The sequence below is a fragment of the Monodelphis domestica genome, chromosome 1, assembly GCF_027887165.1.
Source record: "Monodelphis domestica isolate mMonDom1 chromosome 1, mMonDom1.pri, whole genome shotgun sequence".
In the NCBI taxonomy this organism is placed as follows: Eukaryota; Metazoa; Chordata; class Mammalia; order Didelphimorphia; family Didelphidae; genus Monodelphis; species Monodelphis domestica.
In genome coordinates this window covers 694,649,795-694,672,070 of record NC_077227.1, presented here as the reverse complement: position 1 = coordinate 694,672,070, position 22,276 = coordinate 694,649,795, and the positions used below count along the sequence as shown (strand labels likewise).

The 22,276-nt window shown below is 38.3% G+C and overlaps 1 protein-coding gene across 10 annotated transcripts in view; it reads right to left on the bottom strand.

The window, feature by feature from the left end:
* Positions 1-15,794: 15,794 nt before the first annotated feature.
* Positions 15,795-22,276, bottom strand: part of LRRC36 (leucine rich repeat containing 36) — a 69,822-nt gene continuing 63,340 nt past the window's right edge. For all 10 annotated transcript variants that reach the window (XM_056805182.1, XM_056805330.1, XM_056805245.1 and 7 more), the window contains 2 exons: positions 18,100-18,266; positions 15,795-15,952 (listed from right to left, as the gene is read on the bottom strand). In XM_056805182.1, coding sequence (XP_056661160.1) covers positions 15,897-15,952; positions 18,100-18,266 — 223 coding nt within the window. In that variant the 3' untranslated portion in view covers positions 15,795-15,896. The remainder of the gene's footprint in view (positions 15,953-18,099; positions 18,267-22,276) is intronic.

Below are 22,276 nucleotides of genomic sequence, written 5' to 3'. Positions count from 1 at the left end.
CAATCATATCCCCATCGACCCATGTGATCAAGCAGTTGTTTTTCTTCTATGTTTCTACTCCCACAGTTCTTCCTCTGGATGTGGATAGTGTTCTTTCTCACAGGTCCCTCAGAATTGTCCTGGATCACTGCTTTGCTGCAATGTAGAGAAGTCCATTACGTTCGATTATACCACAGTGTATTAGTCTCTGTGTACAATGTTCTCCTGGTTCTGCTCCTCTTGCTCTGCATCACTTCCTGGAGGTTGTTCCAGTCCCCATTGAATTCCTCCACTTTATTATTCCTTTTAGCACAATAGTATTCCATCACCGACATATACCACAATTTGTTCAGCCATTCCCCAATTGATGGGCATCCCCTCATTTTCCAATTTTTTTGCTAACACAAAGAGCTCAGCTATGAATATTTTTGTACAAGTCTTTTTCCCGATTATCTCTTTGGGGTACAAACCCAGCAGTGCTATGGCTGAATCAAAGGGCAGGCAGTCTTTTAGTACCCTTTGATCATGCCATATCTTTAAAAATCAGAATTAGACCATATATTTTGAATAAGTCAGGCACCAGGGAAGGAAGGAAGCCAGAATCTATTAAGTGCCTACTCTGTGCCAGGTACTCTGCTAAGCACTTTACAAATATCTCATTGTATCCTCACTTCAACCCCAGGAGGTAAGTGCTATTATCCTATTATTATCATTGTACTGGAAACTGAGGCAGAGAGAAATTATTTTCCTAGGGTCACATAGCAAGTGTTTAAAGTCACATTTGAACTCTGATCTTCCAGACCCCAAGCCCAGGAAGTATTTTAAAAACTAAGATCTTTGAGTCTGTTCCCTCTGACCTCAGAGGCTGTTTAGTCAGATGCCCCCTCTGAAAAAGGATTCCCTTTCAAAGCAACTCTGACAAGCCAGACTCTGCTTTAAGAACTGCAGTGACAGAGAACTTGCTTGTGAGGTAGTTCATTCATCTCACCAGTTTCTATCCCTTCTGTGATAGGAACCTTCTGCTCTTCGATTAAGGGATTAGTTGTGATTTAAGACTAGGTCCACCCCAAAATACTGTCATTTTCCCTTACCTAATTAGAGAATGGTAAGGTGTTGGAAATTCTACCGTTAGTAATTCATTCCTTTGGTCATGTTATCCTTTAAATGTAAGTTCTATGTGGTAGAGGATAGGGAATGGGGAGAACACTCTGCCTGTTCTATCTTCCCTCTCTCCTCATCACCTTTCGATCCAGAAGTACAGGTAAGGTGGTTGTTGTGTCCACCTTTTTTTTTTAAACCCTTACCTTCCATCTTAGAATCAATACTGTATATTGATTCCAAGGCAGAAGAGCAGTGAAGGCTAGACAGTGAGGGTTGAGTGACTTGCCCAGGGTCACACAGCTAGGAAGTGTCTGAGGTCAAACCTGAACTCGGACCCTCCTAACTCCCAGCCTGGCTTTCTATCTGCTGCCCTACCTAGCTGTCCACTGTTGCTTCCTCTTAATGGTAAGTCAGCACACCTGGAAGACCCTAGCCACCTAACTGCCTCTCCTGGCATTGGTCTTTGCTTTGGTTGTTAGTCCTTGTAGCTGATTAAGGGTTTCCTCATCCAGTGCCAAGCATCCCACAGGGTGCAGAGAACAGATCGATGCCCTGAAGCTGCTGTTCTCATCAGCTCTCCTCAACATCCTCTTCAGACAGTGTAAGTGACTCTCAGGGAGGCAGCCTCCTGTGGGCGCTTAAACACTTTCACCCAATGATTTTCCAACCATTTCATCCCCAGCTGAGCACCCAAAAGCTAAGGCAGAGAGGTCCATCAACCCCTTCCCCACTTCCACACGCCCTGCAGGTTCTGGAAGGGGAAGGGCAGAAGGGTTAGGAATCTAGTCCAGTCCCCAACCCACATTTCATAGATGAAAAAAACAGGCCCAGAAAGAGGTCCCAGAATCCGAGTTGGAGGGGTTTTTTGGAGCCAGAAGGAACCCTACCAGCCATCTAGCCCAATGTGTATCCAAAAAAGATTCTTTCTTCCATCACGCCTGAGAAGCACAGGCATTCGTCTAGTCACCTACTCTGTGCAAGGCTCTGTGCTAAGTACTGGGGACACAAAAGAAAGGCAAGGGGCAGACCCTGCCCTTGCGAAGGTCACACTAGTGGGAGGAGACAAACCCGATGTATATGTGTGCCTGGATTTATCAAAGCCCCACGTGTGGTATGGGAGTGTCTAAGGGAGGCAAAATAGACATCTCTAGACTCTTCTCCTTTTACCCTTCTCCATGGGAGAATTTCATTCTTGCCAGGAGGGGAAGCAGGGAGTTGGCCAGAGGCTACCATTCTGTTCTCAAAGAGAGGGCATACTGGACTGGGCAGTGAGGTGGCACAATGGGATAGAGTGCCTGGCCTAGAATCAGACTTAAATTCAAATCTGATCTCAACTTCCTGTGTGACTCTGGGCAAGTCACTTCATTCTGCCTCAGTTTCCTCATTTACAAAAGGAGCTGAAGAAGGAAATGGCAAACGACTTCAGTATCTTTGCCAAGAAAACCTCATATAGGGTCACAAAGAGTCAGACATGCTCCCTTGGCATCCTCCTAGGTCAGTTATGACAAACCTTTTAGAGACCAAGTGCCCAAACTACAACTCTCACTCCACATGGGAGTCTCCCACCTTACCCCACACATGGGGATAGAGGAAGCACTCCGATTGGGTTTCTGGGCAAAAGGACAGATCATGTGAGAAATGTTCTCAGGCATGAAGAGAGGAAGGGAGCAGCCCCTTTCAGCACACTCCTGCACATGTGCCATAGGTTTGCCAACACAGTCCTAGGGGGGTGTGATTTTCAGGTTTAATCTAACTTCTGCTTGCTGTTATTGGGGAAAGTAGGACCCTACACTTTAAAACCTAGGCATGAGCTACCAAATTCCAGTTCACAACATTTAACCAAGAAACTCATTGATCTAAATCTGTAGCAAAATAGAAATTGGGAAATTATATACAGGAGAATATATACCAAACAATGCAGAGTGAAGGAGCTTTCCCTTTCAGAGGTAGACAACTCAGCTCAGGAGAGAGAGAAGTCCAGACCTCACACAAAGGAAAATTCCCAGTCTCTAGTGTGACAATCTGGGGAGAGGGACCTGAGGAAGATTTCAAGCTCTCCTCATGTCACCTTCTTCCCAGAGTCTCAGCAACCTGAAGTGGGCTTGCCACCTTTCATCTTCACTCTTCTGGAAGCCAAAGCGACTTGAAACAACTGAAAGCTTGAAGAAAAATGAAGAATACCCCTTTTTCAGACACTCCAAAGGCACTCATTTCCTTCAGTGCAGAGAGTAAACCATAATAATGGGCTTTGGGACTGGGGTTTTATTATATGTATATATGTATACACACATGCACACAAAATATTTATGTAAATATTTGTTTGTATCAGATATATACACATAAGTATATACACATGATGTATATATCAGATAATATACATGTGTATATATGTACAGAAACATGTATACAAATATAAATCTTTTATACATATAAATTGTAGATAATCTCAGAAGGAAGACATTAAGATTGAGGGGGCCTGGGAAAGGGAAAGGCTTCTTGTAGCAGATGTAACTTTGCCTAAGTCTTGAAGAAAGACAGGAAGCAGAAATAAGTGAAATCATCTTAGGCATGGAGGTTGCCAGGAGAATGCCTAGAAACATTAGCCAGAGTGCCTTGTTATAGAGGAATAGCAAAGAGAACAATGTCCTTGGATTGTAGAGTATCCAGAGTAGGATGGTATATGTTTGAGGAAGACTGGTAAGGTTATGAAAGCTAAAAAAATAGGAAAACCATTGGAGTTGACCAAATACAAGGGTTAGCACCATTCTTCATTAGGATGATTATCCAGGGAATTTGATTATTTTAAGGATGAACATTAATTGCCTATTCAATCACAAAGTACAATACTTTATTCATCAAAACAAAGGAATTAAAACTTAGTTTATTTATCAAACTAAAAAAAATTAAAATGTATTTTTTAAAATTAACAACCAAGGGGTAGCTGGATAACTCAGTGAATTGAAAGCCAGGCCTGGATATGGGAAGTCCTGGGTTCAAATCTGGTCTCAAACATTTCCTAGCTGTGTGACCCTGGGCAAATCGCTTAACCCTCATTGCATAGCCTTTACCACTCTTCTGCCTGCATAGTATTGACTCTAAGGTGGAAGGTAAGATGTTCTTTTTTAATTAACAACTAAACTTTACTTTAACAATATAAACTTAAAAGATGAGATACAAAATACCAAATATTTGCTATAGAAATAACCAGGGGTTTATGAAGTTAAAGTCAATTTCATGATTTTTTTAAACCATATAATGTTGTTCAGTTGTTTCAGTTATATCAACTCTTCATGACCCCATTTGGAATTTAACATTTCCTTCAACAGCTCATTTTACAGATGAAGAAACTGAGACAAACAGGGTAAAGTGACTTGTCCATGGTCATATAACTAGTAAGTGTCTGAGGCTGGATTTGAACTCAGGTCTTCCTAACTCCAGGGCTCTTGCTTTGCCCTGTGAATATTGGATTTAGCTATCTCCTGATTATAACAATGAAGATACTTAGCTTTTCCTTTATTGTAATGATTACATTGTAATCCCCTGATTGTAAGAATGAAAGTATTTAGCTCTTCCTTTATTGGGAAGATTGAATTGTAATCCACAATCTATTTTTAGATTTTAATCCCCAAAAGGTGATAACTCAGTATTTTAAGTAGATCTATCCATTTTAACTACAAAAGTTGTTAAGTAACTACAAAAGGTAAACTAACCAAAAAAGGTGTTAAGTAACCCAAAGAGGTATAATGTAACCAAAGAAGGTGTGAACTAAAGAGTGGGCAGTCCTGGAGAAAAGCGTCTGCTGTGATTGTTAGACATGAAATTTAGGGGAGGTGACACAAGATAAAAAGATCTTTAAAAAGTGGATGAAAGGCCAGAAGAAGATATTCTATTCGAGATTCTATTCAAGGAGATATTTGGAAGAGCTCTCTGCCTCCTCTCTCCTTTTCTCTCTTCCTTAATATCTTCCCTCTATTGTAAATAAGCTACCATAAATTCCTTTACTTTAGTAATTCATTTTGGGATTTAGAAATTAAATCCCTGGCGACCACCAAATTAATATATTTCAGTCTCAACCACAATTAAATTTAACAACCAATTGCCTACATACCCATAACCATTTAATAAATGAAACCAAATGGACCAAAACAAGTGTAATAATTAAAATGGGTTTGACAAATAAAAGACTTTTTAAAAAATTGTGGTCGACATTTATAATAATTAAATATTTAGTCATGAGACTGTTAGTAGCTTTAGTAGCTTTATTATAGCAATATAGTGATAGAGAGGGAAATGTAGGAAGGATGTAGAAAATATTCCCTAGCTAAAAATACCCTAAGTCTGGGTCTGAGTGCCTCCAGACCTTGAATGTGAATCTGAATGCAAATATCATCAGCCCAGGAAAGTGTCTCCAGCCAGGCATTTCAACAACCAAAGACTGACACTGAAGAGGCTGAGCCACAAAGGGCAGTTTCTTAGGCCAAGAAGTCAAGAGTATCACCTGAGTAAGCAGAAGTGTCCCTCTTTAGCCTGAACCTCCAATGGCAGAAAGCTGAATCTTCACCAGAATCCAAAGTCCAAATCAGGAAACCAAAATCCGAAATCACAAAAGAATCTCACCAGAGCTCATGCCCATGAGGCAAAAGACTGCACAAGAACTTTCCCAGAACTCCAGGGTCCCAGAGGTTCCTGCTTATACACAGTTTTCTCCACTCATTAGCTCTCCTCATCACATCTCATGTATCAATCACAATCTCCCAATTTGCCTAGCACTGCCCAGGGGAATGCAGTGCCTACGGGCTTTTAGGGTATGAACTTCCTTTTCTAGTAAAAAGCTCTAAGTAACTAAGTGTTAATGACTAAGTGTGAAAGGCAGGGGACTACAAGTTATTGATTAAGTTAAAATAGAGTTTAAATTCTCTTTCACACAAGTTTTATGCAAGGCCCTCCCATTCTTTGGTTATGAGAATCATATTCTTTCCTCCCCTCCCCCGACCCCTTCCCATAGCTGACACGCAATTCCACTGAGTTTTACATGTGTCCTTGATCAGAACCTATTTCCATGTTGTTGATGTTTGCACTAGGATGATCATTTAGTCTACATCCCCAATCATATCCCCATTGACCTATGTAATCAGGCAGTTGTTTTTCTTCAGTGTTTCTACTCCCACAGTTTTTCCTCTGAATGTGGATAGTGTTCTTTCTCATAAGTCCCTCCAAATTGTTCTGGATCATTGCATTGCCACTAATGGAAAAGTCCATTACATTTGATTGTACTCACAGTGTATCAGTCTCTGTGTATTATGTTCTCCTGGTTCTGCTTCTCTCACTCTGCATCAACTCCTGGAGGTCCTTCCAGTTCACATGGAATTCCTCCAGTTCATTATTCCTTTGAGCACAATAGTATTCCATCACCAACAGATATCACAATTTGTTCATCCATTCCCCAATTGAAGGGCATCCCCTCATTTTCCAATTTTTTGCCACCACAAAGCACTGCTATGAATTTTCTTGTACAGGTTTTTTCCTTATTATCTCTTTGGGGTACAAACTCAGCAGTGCTATTGCTGGATCAAAGGGCAGACACTCTTTTATTGCCCTTTGGACATAGTTCCAAATTGCCCTCCAGAATGGCTGGATCAATTCACAACTCTGCCAGCAATGCATTAATGTCCCAACTTTGCCACATCCCCTCCAGCATTCATTACTTTCCTTTGCTGTCATGTTAGCCAATCTGCTAGGTGCAAGGTGATACCTCAGAGTTGTTAATGATCGTGTCTCCCTTTGTATGAGGTCTCCCTTTTCATCTCTGATACTGCTAATTTGGTTTTCTTCTTTCCTTTTTTAAATTAGATTGACCAATACTTTGTTTATTTTATTTGTTTTTTTTTCAAAGTACCAGTTTCTAGTCTTATTTATTAAATAAATAGTCCTTTGACTTCTAATTTCATTAAAATTTCTCCTTTGATTTTTAGGAACTCTAATTTAGTTTTCATCTGAGGCTTTTTAATTTGTTCATTTTCTAATTTGTATGCCCAATTCATTGCCCTCTGCCCTCCATAATTTGTTAATATATGAACTCAAGGATATAAATTTCCCCCTAAGTACTGCTTTGGCTGCATCCTATAGATTTTGAAAGAATGTCTCATCATTGTCATTTTCTTCAATGAAATTATTGTTTCTATGATTTGTTCTCTAATTTTGGAGAATCATATTATTTAATTTCCAATTAATTTTTGATTTGCCTCTCCATGTACCCTTACTAATTATTATTTTCATTGCATTGTGATCTGAAAAGGTTGCATTTATTATTTCTGCTCTTTTGCACTTGTTTGCAATGTTTTTATACCCTAGTTCATGGCCAATCTTTGTAAATGTACTATGTGCTGCTGAAAAGGTCTATTCCTTTTTGTCCCCATATATTTTTCTCCACATATCTACTAACTCTATAATTTTTCTAAGATTTCATTTACTTCTCTTACCTCTTTCTTATTTATTTTTGGCTTGATTTATTCAGTTCTGATAGAGGAAAGTTCAGGTCTCCCACTAGTATAGTTTTTCTATTTATTTCATCCTTGAGCTCCACTAGTTTCTCATATCATAGCATTTGGATGCTATGATTTGGTGCATATATGTTGATTACTGATATTTCCTCATTGTCTATACTGACTTTTATCAGGATGTTAACTACCTTCCCTGTCTCTTTTGACTAGATCTATTTTTACTCTGGCTTTGTCTGATATCATGATTGTGACTCCTGCCTTCTTTTTCTTAGTTGATGCCCAATAGATTTGGCTCCATCCTCTTACTTTTACCCTATGTGTGTCTAATTTCCTCATGTGTATTTCTTATAGGCAACATATGGTAGAATTTTGGTTTCTAATCCACTCTGCTATTCGCTTGTGTTTTATGGGTGAGTTTATTCCATTCACATTCAGAGTGATGATTACCAGCTGTGTATTTCCCAACATTTTGATTTCCACTCCTAGTCCTACCCTTTCTTCGTTCACTGTTTCCTTCTACACCAGTGTTTTGTTTTTAATTAGTCCCCCTAATTCCCACCCTTATTTTACTTCCCTTTCTAACCCCCCCTTTCTTATTCCCCTCTTATTTTCTTTATGGTCTTTTTAAACTACCCTCCCCTACCCTCTCCCTCTCTTGTATTGTTTCCCTCCCCACCAGTCCGTTTGTTACCCATCACCTTCTCTATAGGGCACAAATCAATTTTCTGCCCCAATGGATTTGATTGTTCTTCCCTTTTTGAGTCAATTTCAATGCACGTAAGAATTGAGTATTTCCTATTTCCAACCTCTTTACCCTTCTAGTGTATTGGTGTCCTCCCCTACTACCTCCATGTGCTTCTTTATGACATATAAATTTACCCCATTTTGTTTCTTTTCCCATTTCTCTTAGTATTAACCTCTTTTTTACCTCTAATTTTACATATATACATATATATTTATGCATACATATATCTACATATATATTTATGTCTTGGCATTTCATCCTATACAGTTTGTCACTGTTCCCTCTAATTCTTCTAGCTACCCAGGTGATAATAACAATTTTTAAGAGTTACCAATATCCTCCTTTCTTGTAGGGATACATATCATTTTAACTTATTGAGTCCCTTAGAAAAAGGTTTTTTTTGTTTTTTTTTTCCCCTTTCTTAATTACCTTTTGATGATTCTCTTGAATTCTGTGTTTGGGCATCAAATTTTCTGTTCAGGTCTGATCCTTCTTTACAAATGCTTGGAAGTCTTCTATTTTATCAAATGACCATACTTTCCCTTTAAGTCAGTTTTGCTGGGTAGTTGATTCTAGGGTGTAGACCTAGTTCCCTTGCTTTCTGGAATATCATATTACATGCCTTTTGGTACTTCAGTGTAGATGCAGTCAGATCCTGTGTTATCTTAATTATAGTTCCATGGTATCTGAATGACTTCTTCTTAGCAGCTTGTAATATTTTTTCCTTGGTCTGGTAGTTCTTGAATTTGGCTATAGTATTCCTGGATGTTGTCAGTTGGGGATTAAGTACAGGAGGTGATCTGTGGATTCTTTCAATCTCTACTTTTCCCTCTTGCTCTAGACTTTCAGGGCAGTTTTATTGGATAATTTCCTATAAAATGATGTCCAGGCTTTTTCTTTTGTCATGATCTTCCAGGAGTCCAATGATTCTTAAGTTGTCTCTCCTCGACCTGTTTTCTAAATCTTCTGTTTTGTGGATGAGGTGTTTCATATTTTCCTCAATTTTTTCATTCTTTCAATTTTGTTTTATAGTTTCCTGCTGCCTTGTAAAGTCATTTGCTTCTAGTTGTTGTAGTCCAGTTTTTAAAAACTTAATTTCATCCCTGGATTTTTGGTCATCCTCCTTCTGGTCTGATTTTCTTTGATGGTCTCTTTCATCTCCTTTGTCTCATTTTCAAGCTGGTTAATTTTGGCTTTCAAGACACTATTTTCTCATTTTAGTCCAAGTGCCTCTGTTTCCAGATGACTTCTCTTGCTTTTTAAGTTCTTTTCGCAGTTGTTTTCAGCCTCTCTTGTTTTTTTTTTAATTGTATTTTGAGTTTTTTCCAAAGCCTGTGTCCAATTTGCTGGAGTTTCTGCATTTTTGCTTGATGTTCCTTGATCCTCCTCTGATTCATTTGCCCTTTGTTCATTGCCTGGATAGAAGCTGTCAATTGTAATTGTAATTTTTTGCTTTTTCTGTTGTTTGCTCATATTTTCCCCTTCTTTCCCCCCTGTAGTTGCCTGTAGTCTTACTCTTCTATGTTCTGGATCTGTGGGTTTGGGCTATTCTGTCCTGAGGGGGCTTCTTCTCTGTTTTGCCGATTGGTCAAGGAGAGCTCTGATGCCAGATCTTCCCCAGCTATCAGCAGAAGCTGAAAAAGGAGCTGAGCTTCCCAGCTTGTTATTAAGGTATTCTGTAGTAATTGCAGCCTTCACCCTTGGAGTTTAGTCAACAGGTTCTCAATGGAGTCAGTGGAGAGGGGTGTTGGAGCTTGAGCTTCCCTGTCTTCTGAAGGCTTCTTATCTGCCCTATTGATAAGATTAAGCCAGGGTGGAATTGATCTTGCAGAGCTGGATGTGTCCTGAGGCCAAGACCTTGGGAAGGGGGGGGGGGCAATATGGAGTGTCTGTGATTGGGCTGCCTTCTCTGAATTTCTCCTTCAGCTGCCTCTGGACAGCCTGTGTTCAAAGCCCTGAGCCAGGCACAGCTATGCTCGCAAGGTACTCCCTCCAGACTAGAGTCCTTGCCAGCCCAGAGAGTCCAGTCACTGCTGGAGGCTCAGTACTGTTGGTGGGGGAAGGGTCTTGGGACCTTCCTTCTTCCTTCCCCTTAAACCCAAGTGTTCTAGAATTCAGACTTTTTGGGTCATACCTTTTTAGTTGAGTCCAGCAGGAGGGTTACTTAGCCCTGTCCTGTTGTTAGATTTGGTTTTCAGTCCCCTAGAAGAATTTTGTTTTTAAATCAGTGAGGAAGGGTTTTCAGAGGTCTGAACTTTTGCTGTGCTGCCTCTATACCACCATCTTGACTCCACCTCCATGTGCTAGTTTTGAAAAGGCTCCTAACAGGTAAAACTACAAAGCCCTGAATAGCTTTGTAAAGCCAGGACCATGGATGGAAGAGGCTCTGCTTCCTAAAGTTAAACATGGTTCTTCTAAGTAGGATTGTTGATGCTAATGTTAGGAATGGAGCCATCCCAAACTTTCAGTTTTCAGTTCCTCCTAGGAACTTTATATTTGCAGGAAATGGTTCTCACTCAGTTCCTCATATTCCCAGTCCCTCATATGACAGCAATCATTGAGTCTGGGAGTAAAAAGAACTAATTCTCTCTTGCTCTCCTTTGGATCAAAGTGATGCTGGCAAGCAAATGTGCCATCAAAATAAATGGACATTTTTCTCTTCTCAGCTGGGAAAATCAATTTCTCTCTCTTTCTCTCTCTCTCTCTCTCTCTCTCTCTCTCTCTCTCTCTCTATATATATATATATATATATATATATATATATATATATATATATATACACACACACACACACACCATCTTTGAAAATAGCTTGATAATATTCTGGGCAACTTCTCATTTTAGCTAAAGAGTTAAACAAACTGTGTTCCCTGATCATTACAATAAATTGGGAACTTATGGCAGAAAAGCTGTGGCACACCCTTACCACTATCTGGAGAAGAGAGTTTCTCAGTTAGGGCAAAGATGAACTGGATCAAGTTAAATTCATGGATACGGCCTCTAGCTTTGATTTTTATCACAAGTATTTTAGTATCTAAGTTGTTAGAGAGAGGAGAAGGGGGGAGAAGAAGAAAGGGAAAAAAGGAGGAGAGGGAGAAATGAACAAAGGAAAAGGAAGAAAACAGGAAAAGAAAGGAGGGAGAGGGAAGAAGGGAGAAAAAAGAGAGAGGGAGAAGGATGGAGGGAAAAGAGACAGAGGGAAAGAGAAAGGGAGGGAAAGAAAGGAGAAAGGAAGAAAGGAAGAGAAGGAGAACATTTATTAAGCACTTACTATGTGCCAGGCATCCATCGTGTATTAGGTATGGAACTACAGTGTAATGGAGGGCTGACCAATGAAAACCCAGTCCTGGGAACATGCATTAACATTAAGGAGGATCAGGAAAGGGTTCTTCTAGAAGGTGGAATTTTAGCCGGGACTTGAAAGTAGTCAGGATGCAGCGAGGAGGGAGAAGAACATTCTAGACATGGAGAACAACCAGTGAAAATGCCCAGAGCCAAAAGTTAAGAGTCTATTGTTCAAGGAATAGCAAGGAAGTCAATGTCACTGGATCAAAGGATACACAGTGAGGGGAGCAAGGTATAAGCTGCTTGGAAAGGTAAGAGGGAACTTGGTTATTAAGGGTTTTAAAAGCCAAACAGGATTTTATATTTGATGCTGGAGGTATCTGATAGGGAGCTCCTGGAGTTTATTGAATAAGGATGGGAAATAAGGAAGCAAGGATGCATGGTCAGACAAGCTCTGGAAAGATCGGTTTGATAGCTGAGTGAATGAGAACTGGAATGGAGAGGGATTTGTAGCAGAGAGTCTCATCAGGAAGTTATTACAGTGGTCTGGGTGGGATGTGATGAGACCCTGCATCTGGATGGTGTCCAAGGTAGAGGAGAGAACTAGAGATTCTATTCACAAGCCATTTCAAATGTAGAATTGACAGAAATTGGTAACAAATTAGATATTGGTGTGGGATGAGAGTGAGGAGTTGAGGATGGTGGTCTCAATAGTAATTATTAGAGAGGAAGGGGCAGAGCCAAGATGTCAAAGTAGCAGCAAGGAAAAACTGAAGTTTAAGAGAGTGCATCCTCTAACCTGAAAAAAAGTCCACTTTTAAGATAAAAGTAAAAAGTAAAAAAAAAAGGCTGGGAAAATAAGCAAACAGCAAAAGAAACACCTAAACATAGGAAATTTTTGTGGAGACAAACAGCAAGGCACAGACTCAATAGGGGAGTGCAAGGTCAAAGCAGCCCCATGTAAAAATCCAAAGGAAAATGGAAATTGGTCTCAGTCTCTAGAAGAGCTCAAATAAGAGAGGCAGAAGAAAACTGGGGGAAAGAAATTAAAGTAATATGAAAATAAAATAGCTTAAAAAGCAGAAATGGACAAATGGAAAAAGAGGCACAAAAATCCAAAGAGGAAAAAAGCTTTATAAAAAGTAGAATTAACCAAATAGAAAAGATGTTCAAAAGCTTACAGGAGAAAATCGTTTTTAAAAAATTAGAATTGGGCAAATAGAAACTAATGACCTTCATGAGACATCAAGAAACTGTAAAACAAAATGAAAAGAATGAAAAAGTAAAAGAAAATATGAAATATCCTATTAAAAAAACAAATGACCTAGAAAATAGATCGAGGAGAGACAATCTAAGACTTATTGGACTACCTGAAAGTCATGATTAAAAAAAAAAAAAAGCCTAGACCTCATCTTACAAGAAATTATCAAAGAAATTTATCCTGATTTTTTTTTAACCCATACCATCTTAAAATCAATATGGTGTATTGGTTCTAAGGCAGAAGGGCATTAAGGGCTAGGCAATGGGGGTTAAGTGACTTATTCAGGGTCACACAGCTAGGAAATGTTTGAGGCTAGATCTGATCCTAGGACTTCCCATCTCTAGGCCTGATTCTCAATCAACTAAGCTACCTAGCTGCCCCACCCTGCTATTCTTGAACAAGAGGGCAAAATCGAAATTAAATTAAAAGAATCCATAGATCACCTCCTGCAATAAATTCTCAAATGACAACTTCCAGGAATATTATAGACAAACTCAAGAGCTCCCTCACCAAGGAGAAAATACTACAAGCAAAAAGCAGCCAGAAAGAAATAGTAAAAGAGGAGTTAGGAAAAGGAGAAGATTGGATGAAGAAAATATGTTCAGTTTTAGTCATGTTGGGTTTAAGATGACTGTAAGACATCCAGCTTGAGATGGCTGATAGGTGATTGGAGATGCAAATCTGGAAGTCAGGAAGTTAGAGCTAGATAGATAGATCTGGGGATCAATTACATAGAAATAATCATTGAATTCGTGGGAGCTGAAGAAAGCATCAACCAAAATATTATAGAAGGCCCAGGATAGTGGGGAACCTTTGCTGTTAGTGGGAAAAATCTACTGGTTAGTGGGAAAAAAGGAGACTGAGGAGCTTTAAGACAGTTAGAAGATGAATCAGGTGAGAGCAATGTAATAAAAACTTGGAATTATGAAGAAGAGTGTGACAACAGCAAGCATGGAGAAGTGGAGCTTATGGTTTGAGTAGGAAATGGAATAGTTCTGTTTTATGGCAGCCATTGCTTTTGCTCTGTATGCCCATCTTGTGGTTGACAGTGATTTCAACGTTGTCCCCTGGGATCCTACTTTTGATGCCTAGGACTCCCCTCCTCCTCAGCTTCCCATCAGAGTATAAACTCTTTAAGAACTATGTTCTATTTTGCTCAAATTTGTGCCCCTAGTGTTTAGCAGGCACATAGAACTTAATACATGCTTTATCCATCCATCCATCTTGGTCATCAGATCTCTTTTTACACTATCTTGCTTGCTGATCTCAGTGGCTCTCAAGGGTTTGATGATCATCTCTAAGCAGTCGAGTCTCAAATCTACACATATAACCTTAATATTTCTTTTCACCTTCAGTCCTGCATTACCAACAAAACATTTCCATCTGGCCATTCATTTTTACTTCTTCTAATGAGCCCTCGTTTCCTCCATAGCTCAAGCTCAAGCTTTGTGTTACATGAAGCTCTCTCTGAGTCCAGAGCTGTTAGCTCCCCCCCTCCAGATATCCCCCCCTGGTTGGAGCTCCAATGGAATTGGACTTGGAGAGAAGCATGTCCAATGCTTGGACCAAGGACACTGAAGCATCATTACCACTCATTCTCTCGTATTTATTTTGCATATGCCTCATTTGTGTACATAGTTTCTCCCATGGAAATATAAGCTCCTAGAAAGCAGATTTTCATGGTCGTTTTTAAATTTCCAGAACACAGAACAGTGTCAGGCACAAAGTAAGTGCTGAATGTTTGACAAGTGATAGAAAAGAGCAAATGGGAATCTGGAAAACTGGACAGAGGGGAATAAGCAGAGATTTGAAGAGCCTGAAGCCCACCCCCAAAGCAACAGAAGATTGAAGTTCAGAGAAAGAGAATGGCTTTAGCCTCACAGATAAGGTGCAGAGCTGGGATGTGAACACATCTTACCATCTCTCCATCTGTCCCCTTTTGAGTATTCCTGGAAGGAAAGAAAACTCTTCTCTGAAGAAACAGTCTGGTATTGCTCTTATGATTCCCCTAAACTAATTAGTCAGTATGCTTGGAAATACTCAAAGAAAACACTAAAAACAACAGATTCTTGGAGGCGTCATGAAGCCACAAGCTCCTGGCAGGAACAAGCCCTGTTTGGTATAAACAGGAGCAGAGAGAGGCAGCTCCCTCACTAAGAGAAGGCTAATTCCATGTGGCTACTCCAAGGTGGTGTTTAGGAAATCACAAAATCAAAGGGAGGGAAGGGCCTCTCAGCAGGAAGGTCACCACTCAGGCCTTAAACCCGACAGCTCAAGGAGAGCAGTGTGGTCTGTTGTCTGACTCTCAAATATATGGGAGGCATTGAGAACAGTGAAAGTAGCAACAGCTTGAGAAATTGAGGCCCTAGGGGTAGATTCTGGCTCTGCTACCCAGGACCCATTTGACCAAGTGCAAATCACCTTCTCCAGGACTGTTTCTCAGGCATAAAACAAGGAAAGGGTTAGAATGAAGGCTTCTAAGGTCCCTTGCATCCCACATCTACTACAAGACCACTATCAACATTTTAGCCAGGAGTCTGGCCTTCCCTGGATCACATGGAAATCCACAGAGAGAAATAGATGGCTATTTCCCAACTTATTTTAGGTTTCTAATAAACCACAGAATCACAAAATTCCAAAGCTTGATGGGACTTCAGAAGCCATCAAGTACAACCTATATTTGAAGCACAAATTCCTTCTGCAACATACCCAATAAATGGTCATCTAGCCTCTTCCTGAAGCCTTTCACTGGTGGTGGCATCATGTCCCATGGTAGTCTATTTTTCTTCAGGCCAGCTCTAACTAGGAAAAAGTTTTCCTCAGAAGATCTTACCAAAGTCTCAGTTGCTACAGGTGCCAAATGACCAACCATTGGCACCTGTCTGGGAACCCAAGGGACATTCCAATTCATCATAAAGCCCAAAGCAGTTCATGGATTTATTTATAACTCAAATACATTATATCTGGGGTGCTGTCTTCTTCATTACTTCAATTGCTTTCTTTTCTTCCACAGGCTGACTCAAAGTCATCGAAGCATGTATGTTTCTAATCCTTCTGAGAGCCTTTCTCTTTGACTTGACTCTGAAAATTAAGGAAATGACAATAAAAATCAAGTTAAGCTAATTCAGCTCCTCAGCCCCAGAGCCATTGAAAGCAGGCCCTCCCTGCCCATCCCTGGCTAAGGTACAATAGATTAAAAAGCAGGGATGTGGCTACATTGCCCTCTCCTTTATTTTCCTGAATGCTTTTTTGATTTTTTCTTTCTTTTATTTCCCATTATTTTCCTTCATTTTTCAAAGCTAGTGAAATATCTTATTAATTCATGTATCTGTAATAGAAGATAAAACCCACACAACAGACTTTGATTCCAAAACTAGCATCCATCCTTAGGAAAAAAAATTTAAATTCTGCCCTTTTCTAACACTTAAAAATTTCTCCCTGAAAATTCACTCCTAACTAGGTTTCAAAGGGACACCAGCTAGCCATCAGGTGGCTTTTCCTTCAAATTTCAAAGGTTACCAATGATCAGTCAACTGCCAGTTCTGATAGCCTTGCTTTCCCGGACCTTCTTTAGCTTTTGGCCATGCTAACCCTGAGCATTCTTCATTACCCTGACAATTCCTTCCCATCTTCCTTTGTTGGTTCATCATCCACCTGTCTAAGTCTCTGTGAGTGTGTTCAAGGGTCTCTTCCTGGCCCCTTCCTCTCTATAATCTTTCCCTTGGTGATTTCATCTGTCCCTATGGGCTTCAATCACCTTTCTGTAGAGAGCTCCCTAATCTCTCTTCTAAACTTTATTTCCAAGTCTTTAAATTCTTGCTATATATCTATAGGGATATCCTATCAGTCCTCACCACCCCACTGCCCAAACCTGTCCTGTTCTAAACTTCTCTGTTTCTGCTGAGGTCATCATCATCATCATCATCATCATCATCATCATCATCATCATTTCAAGTCATATAAGGTAAGAACCTTGTGTTTGGCTACTCCCCACTTCACCTCTCACATCCAATCAACTACCATGTGCTATCAATTTTATCTCCACATCATCTTTCTCATCTCCACTTATTTTTCTAATCAAAATGTCAACACCTTCATTTGGGCCCTCATCATTACTCACCTGGATTATTTTTAATAATTTTCCAATTTATTTCCCTGGCTTTAGTGTTTGTCATCTCTGATCTATCCTTCACAATAGAGCCCAAATAATTTCTGCACTGGTCTGATCATGTCACTTGCCTGTTTAAAAATTTTCAGGTAACCCCAGCTATTTCTAGAAGAAAATATAAATTTCTTGGCCTGGCATTCAAGGCCAAGTACCTACAATGATATTATTCCTTTTTTTCAGGTACTCTTCTGCCCTGCCAAACTGAACCACCAACTATTCCTATTCTACCTTTCAAAATTCTTCTCTTATTTTTCATGTTCAGATAAGGTGTGATCTCCTCTGTGAAGCATGGAATGCTTCCCTATCTACATCTGCATCCTAGAATCCCCAGCCTCCTCCAAGATTCAGTTCATGTACCACTTTATGCATGAAGCCTTTCCCTGATCTTCTCGGTTCCCCTCCAAGGTTATCTTAAAGCTTTTTTAGATGTTTTTGTCTCTACTTGTATGTACACAGCATATAGGTACATTAAAACATATCTCCTCCATCAGAATGTGACATAGAGGGCAAGTGCTATTTTGCTTTTATTTTTGTACCCACAACACCCAGCATAGGATCTGACAGATGATATGAATCCTTAGAAAATGCTTGGTTAATTGGCTTCCCAGGGGCCCCTGTTCTTTCCTCCCTTCAAATCTTCCTAAGTGTCTCTGTCTAACATCTGTCTCCTTCACCTGTGCCTGTATTGTCCCTGGGTGCCCTGTGCACAATTGTCCCCTCTCTCCCCCCCCCCCCCCAGTAGAAACACTGAAGGAAGGGCTTATCCCTATTTTATTTTATATACACAGCACAGCACTGATGCTTCTTAATGTTTGTTGAATTCGAACTCCACTTGGGAGAAAGTAGAAAGAAAGATATACTATCTGCAACTGCCTAAAAATAAATTAACAAATCACCACAAAAAATCTCGACCCTGTTTGATCAAATAAAACAATGATGGTGCTATCACTGATAGCATTGTGCGGACACAGCTGGAGCAGCCCTGCTGGGGCCCAGTGTTCCATTGGCAGGCAACCCTGGGGAAGCTATCCATCAAGCCATTCTGAGTGACAACACTGACCACAGTCAGGAGCTGCCTGTGATAAGGAAGACTGTAGGGGTTTCCCAAAGGGTGAAGTTCTCCCTATGCGGTGACTCTTCTCGGGAGGCAGGATTGCTTTTCCCATGTAACCCTTTTGCTCTTTATTCAGCTGTTGTAGTAGATATTCATTGGTTGTAACCAAGGACCTGAATTATAGGAGAAAGACATAATTAATGACAATTATGCCAGCAAAAGCCAGCCTCTGCTAAAGTCCTCTTCTTATGCTTCCAGGTGCCCCAGGGTTGTTCCCTAAAAGCTATGCAAGCAAACTAAAGCTTACAGATCCCCTTGAGCTAGAAACGCTTTGAGTATGGGGCTCAGTGACAGATTTAGAAATGAGTCTTGTCATTGCTTCAAGGCCATTGAGCCCAAATCCCTCATTTTACAATGGAAAAGGAAGCTCAGAGTGGTTAAATTATTTGAAATTAGCTCTTCTAACACAAATTAATACTCCTTCCACTGTGCCTGTGTTTGGAATTATGATAAAATATGATAGCAATGTTCAGATGACATTTCTTTTAAGGTACTTTCCTTTCTGCTGGCATATTAGAATCCAAACAGAATTGAAATAAAACTCTAAGCTGCACTGATCAATAGGAGATAAAGGGTTACGATTTATAGTCTTGGGGAAGCTCATGTGTCAAAGAAAAATTCCATATTTTGCATTCAAGGCACATGCCTGACAGATATATTATTAAATTATTCTAATTCTAAGCATCTCTAGTTAGAGTCAACATGAAAAAACTCTAAATCACTATTAAAAATATCACCTTTAATCAGGAAAAAAAGGAAAATTCTTAGAAGTAACATTAAAAGAGGGATTACGTGGTTTAAGAAAATTATTCCCCAAGGTTTATTACTTCTTTAAGTATCTATTGTTTTGTCTGATGAATCACTGTTACTTGAAGTTCATTATGTTTTATCTTTCTCTAGAATTATTATGTTGACTATTGATAGTTTTGATTTCTTCTTCTGAAAACTACCATTTGTCAACTGAGGAATGGCTCTAATTCTTATAAATCTGGCTGAGTCTTTAAATCTTTGAAGGAGACCTTTATCAGAGAAACATGCTATAAAAATTTTCCCTCAGTTTTCTGTTTTCCTTCTAATCTTGCCTGTATTTGTTTTGTTTTGGCAAAACTTTTTAAATTTAATGAAGTCAAAATTATTTCCTCTGATCATATCTTTTATTTGATCTATATAAATTCTTCTATTATCCAAAGATCTGACAGGAAATTTTTTCTATGCTCCCTTAATTTGCTTATATCACTCACATCACCCTTTATATATAAATCATACACCCATTTTTGACCATATATTGGTATATAGGGTCAGATGTTGGGCGGTTATGCTCAGTTTCTGTCACATCAGTTGACATTTCTATCAACTGTGTATTAGTATCCTCAGTTCTCCAAATCCCCTCCAACACCTTTCCTTTTGATCTTTTGTCATTTTAGACAATCTGATAGTTATGAGATGATATCTCAGAGTTGTTTGGATTTGCATTTCTCTAATCAATAATGATTTGGAGCATTTTTCACATAGTTATATATAGCTGTGATTTCTTAATCCAAAAACTGTTCATATCTTTTGACCATTTGTCAATTGGAGGTGGCTCATATTCTGAAAAATTTGATAAAGGTTTCTATATATTTTAGAGATGAGACTTCTATCCAAGAAACTGTCTATAAATTTCTCAATTTTCTGCTTTCTTTCTAATATTGGCTACATTACTTTTATTTGTATAAGACTTTAAAATTTTAATAACAATCATTCCTTAATATTTTGATTTTTTGTTCTTCCAGATGAATTTTATTATTGTTTTTCTAGTTCTGTAAGATAATTCTTTAAATAAGTAAATTAACTTCAGGTAGAAATATCATTTTTATTATGTTGGCTCTACCTACTTCCAAGAAATAAATATTCCTTTCATTATTTTAAAAAATCTGCTGTCATTTGTGTGAAGTATTTTGTAATTATGTTCATATAGTTCTTTGGTGTGTCTTGAAAGGCATTTCATATTGTCTGTAGTTATTTTAAGTGGAATTACTCTATCTTTTTCTGCTGGATTTTGTTAATAACATATAGAAACGCTGATGATTTATGGGGAGTAATTTTATATTCTGTAGCTTTGCTAAAATTGTTTTTTCAACTAGTTTTTTAGTTGATTCTGTAAGTATAGTATCATATAATCTGCAAAGAGTGATAGTTTTGTTTCCTTATTGCTTATTCTTATTCCTTCAGTTTCTTCTTTTTGTCATCTTGTTATTGCTATCATTTATAGTACAATATTGAATAATAGTGGTGATAATGGGCATCCTTGCTTCATCTATGATCTTACTGGGAAGACTTCTAGTTATCCTCATTATTGAAAATGCTTGCTCTTAGTTTTAGATAGATACTATTTATTATTTTAAGGAAAGCTATATTTCTATGCTTTCTAGTATTTTAATAGAAATAAGTGTTATATTATCAAAACTGTTTCTATATCTTTTGAGATAATTATATGTATGTTTGTTGATTTTGTTATTTATATAATCAATTATGCTTTCAGTTTTCCTACTACTGAACTAGCCTTGTATTCTTGTTATAAATCCCACCTGGTCATAATGATCTTTGTGATATATCACTGTAATCCCCTATTATATTTTACTTTTTATATTCTTCAATGATATTCACTAAGGAAATTGATCTAGACTTTTCTTTTTGTTTTTGCTCTTTATGATTTAGGATTCAAACCATATTTGTGTCACAGAAGGAATTTGGCAGGATTTCCCTTTTTTTCAAATAATTGTTATGAATTCTTTAAAAAATATTTAGTGGAATTCACTTATAAAATCTGATCCTGGAGATTTCTTCTTAGGGATTTATTTATTTATTTATGGCTTTGTTCAATTTTTTTATGATAGTTATTTAAGTATTGTATTTCCTCTTCTGTTAATCTGGGCAATTTGTATTTTTGTAAATATTCATCCGTTTCATTTAGATTGACAAATTTATTGGCATGTGACTAGGTAAAATAGTTCCTAATAATTGCTTTAATTTCATCTTTTCCAATTTCATTACTAGAACTTTCACTTTTTTATTTTTGAGACTAGTAATAATTTGGTTTTCTTTTTTTTTAAATCAAATTAACTAAAGGTTTATTTTATTGCATTTTAAAAATAAAACCAGCTCATAATTTATTAGTACAATTAAAATATTAAAAATCATTAATCTCTTTTGATTTTCAGGATTTCTATTTGTGTTTATTTTAATTTGCTATTTTTCTAGTTTTTTTTAATTGCATGTCTAATTCATTGACCTGTTCTTTCTTTTTATTGATATAAACATTTAGAGATATAAATATTCTCCCAAGTATTGATTTGGCTGTATTGCATAAATTTTGGTATGTTGTCTCATTGTTGCCATTATCTTTAATGAAATTACTGTTTCTATTTGTTCCTTGACCCACTCATGCTTTAGTATTAAATTAGTCCAATTTTTTTTTCAATTTTGTGTGTCCAAGACCCTTTACTGAATGTAATTTTTATTTGTAAAATGCTTAGCACTGTACCTAGCACATATTAAGTGCTCAATAAATACTTGTTCCTTTCCCCCTAGATAAGGTAGGGGTGAGGTAGATTTAGTGCAGAGCCTTTTTCTTTCTAAAAATCTATTTAAGTACTGATAAGTTTTCCTCATCCAAGTAAGCGAAAGGATTTGAAAGGACTTCAGACTGGTGAAATTTTATTAATATTTTTTTAAAACTCTTACATCTTAGAATCTTACCTTACATCGTAGAATCAATACTGTGTATTGGCTCCAAGGCAGAAGAGAGGTCAGGGCTAGGCAATGGGGGTCAAGTGACTTGCCCAGGGTCACCCAGCTAGGAAGTATCTAAGGTCACATTTGAACCCAGGACCTCCTGCCTCTAGACCTGGCTCTCAATCCATTGAACTACCTAGCTGCCCCCATTAATATATCTAAAAGTGGGAGTGAGAGAGGCCTTAGTGTGCTATCACACAGATACATTTGTTCTTTTCCCACTTCCAGTTCCCCCAAAGGTACTTTATAAATAACAATCACAAGTTTATTTTGAAATGCAACACTTATAGTAGAGCTACTCTCATTCATTCTTTCAGCAAATAACCAGTATTCCTTAAGTACTTGCTAT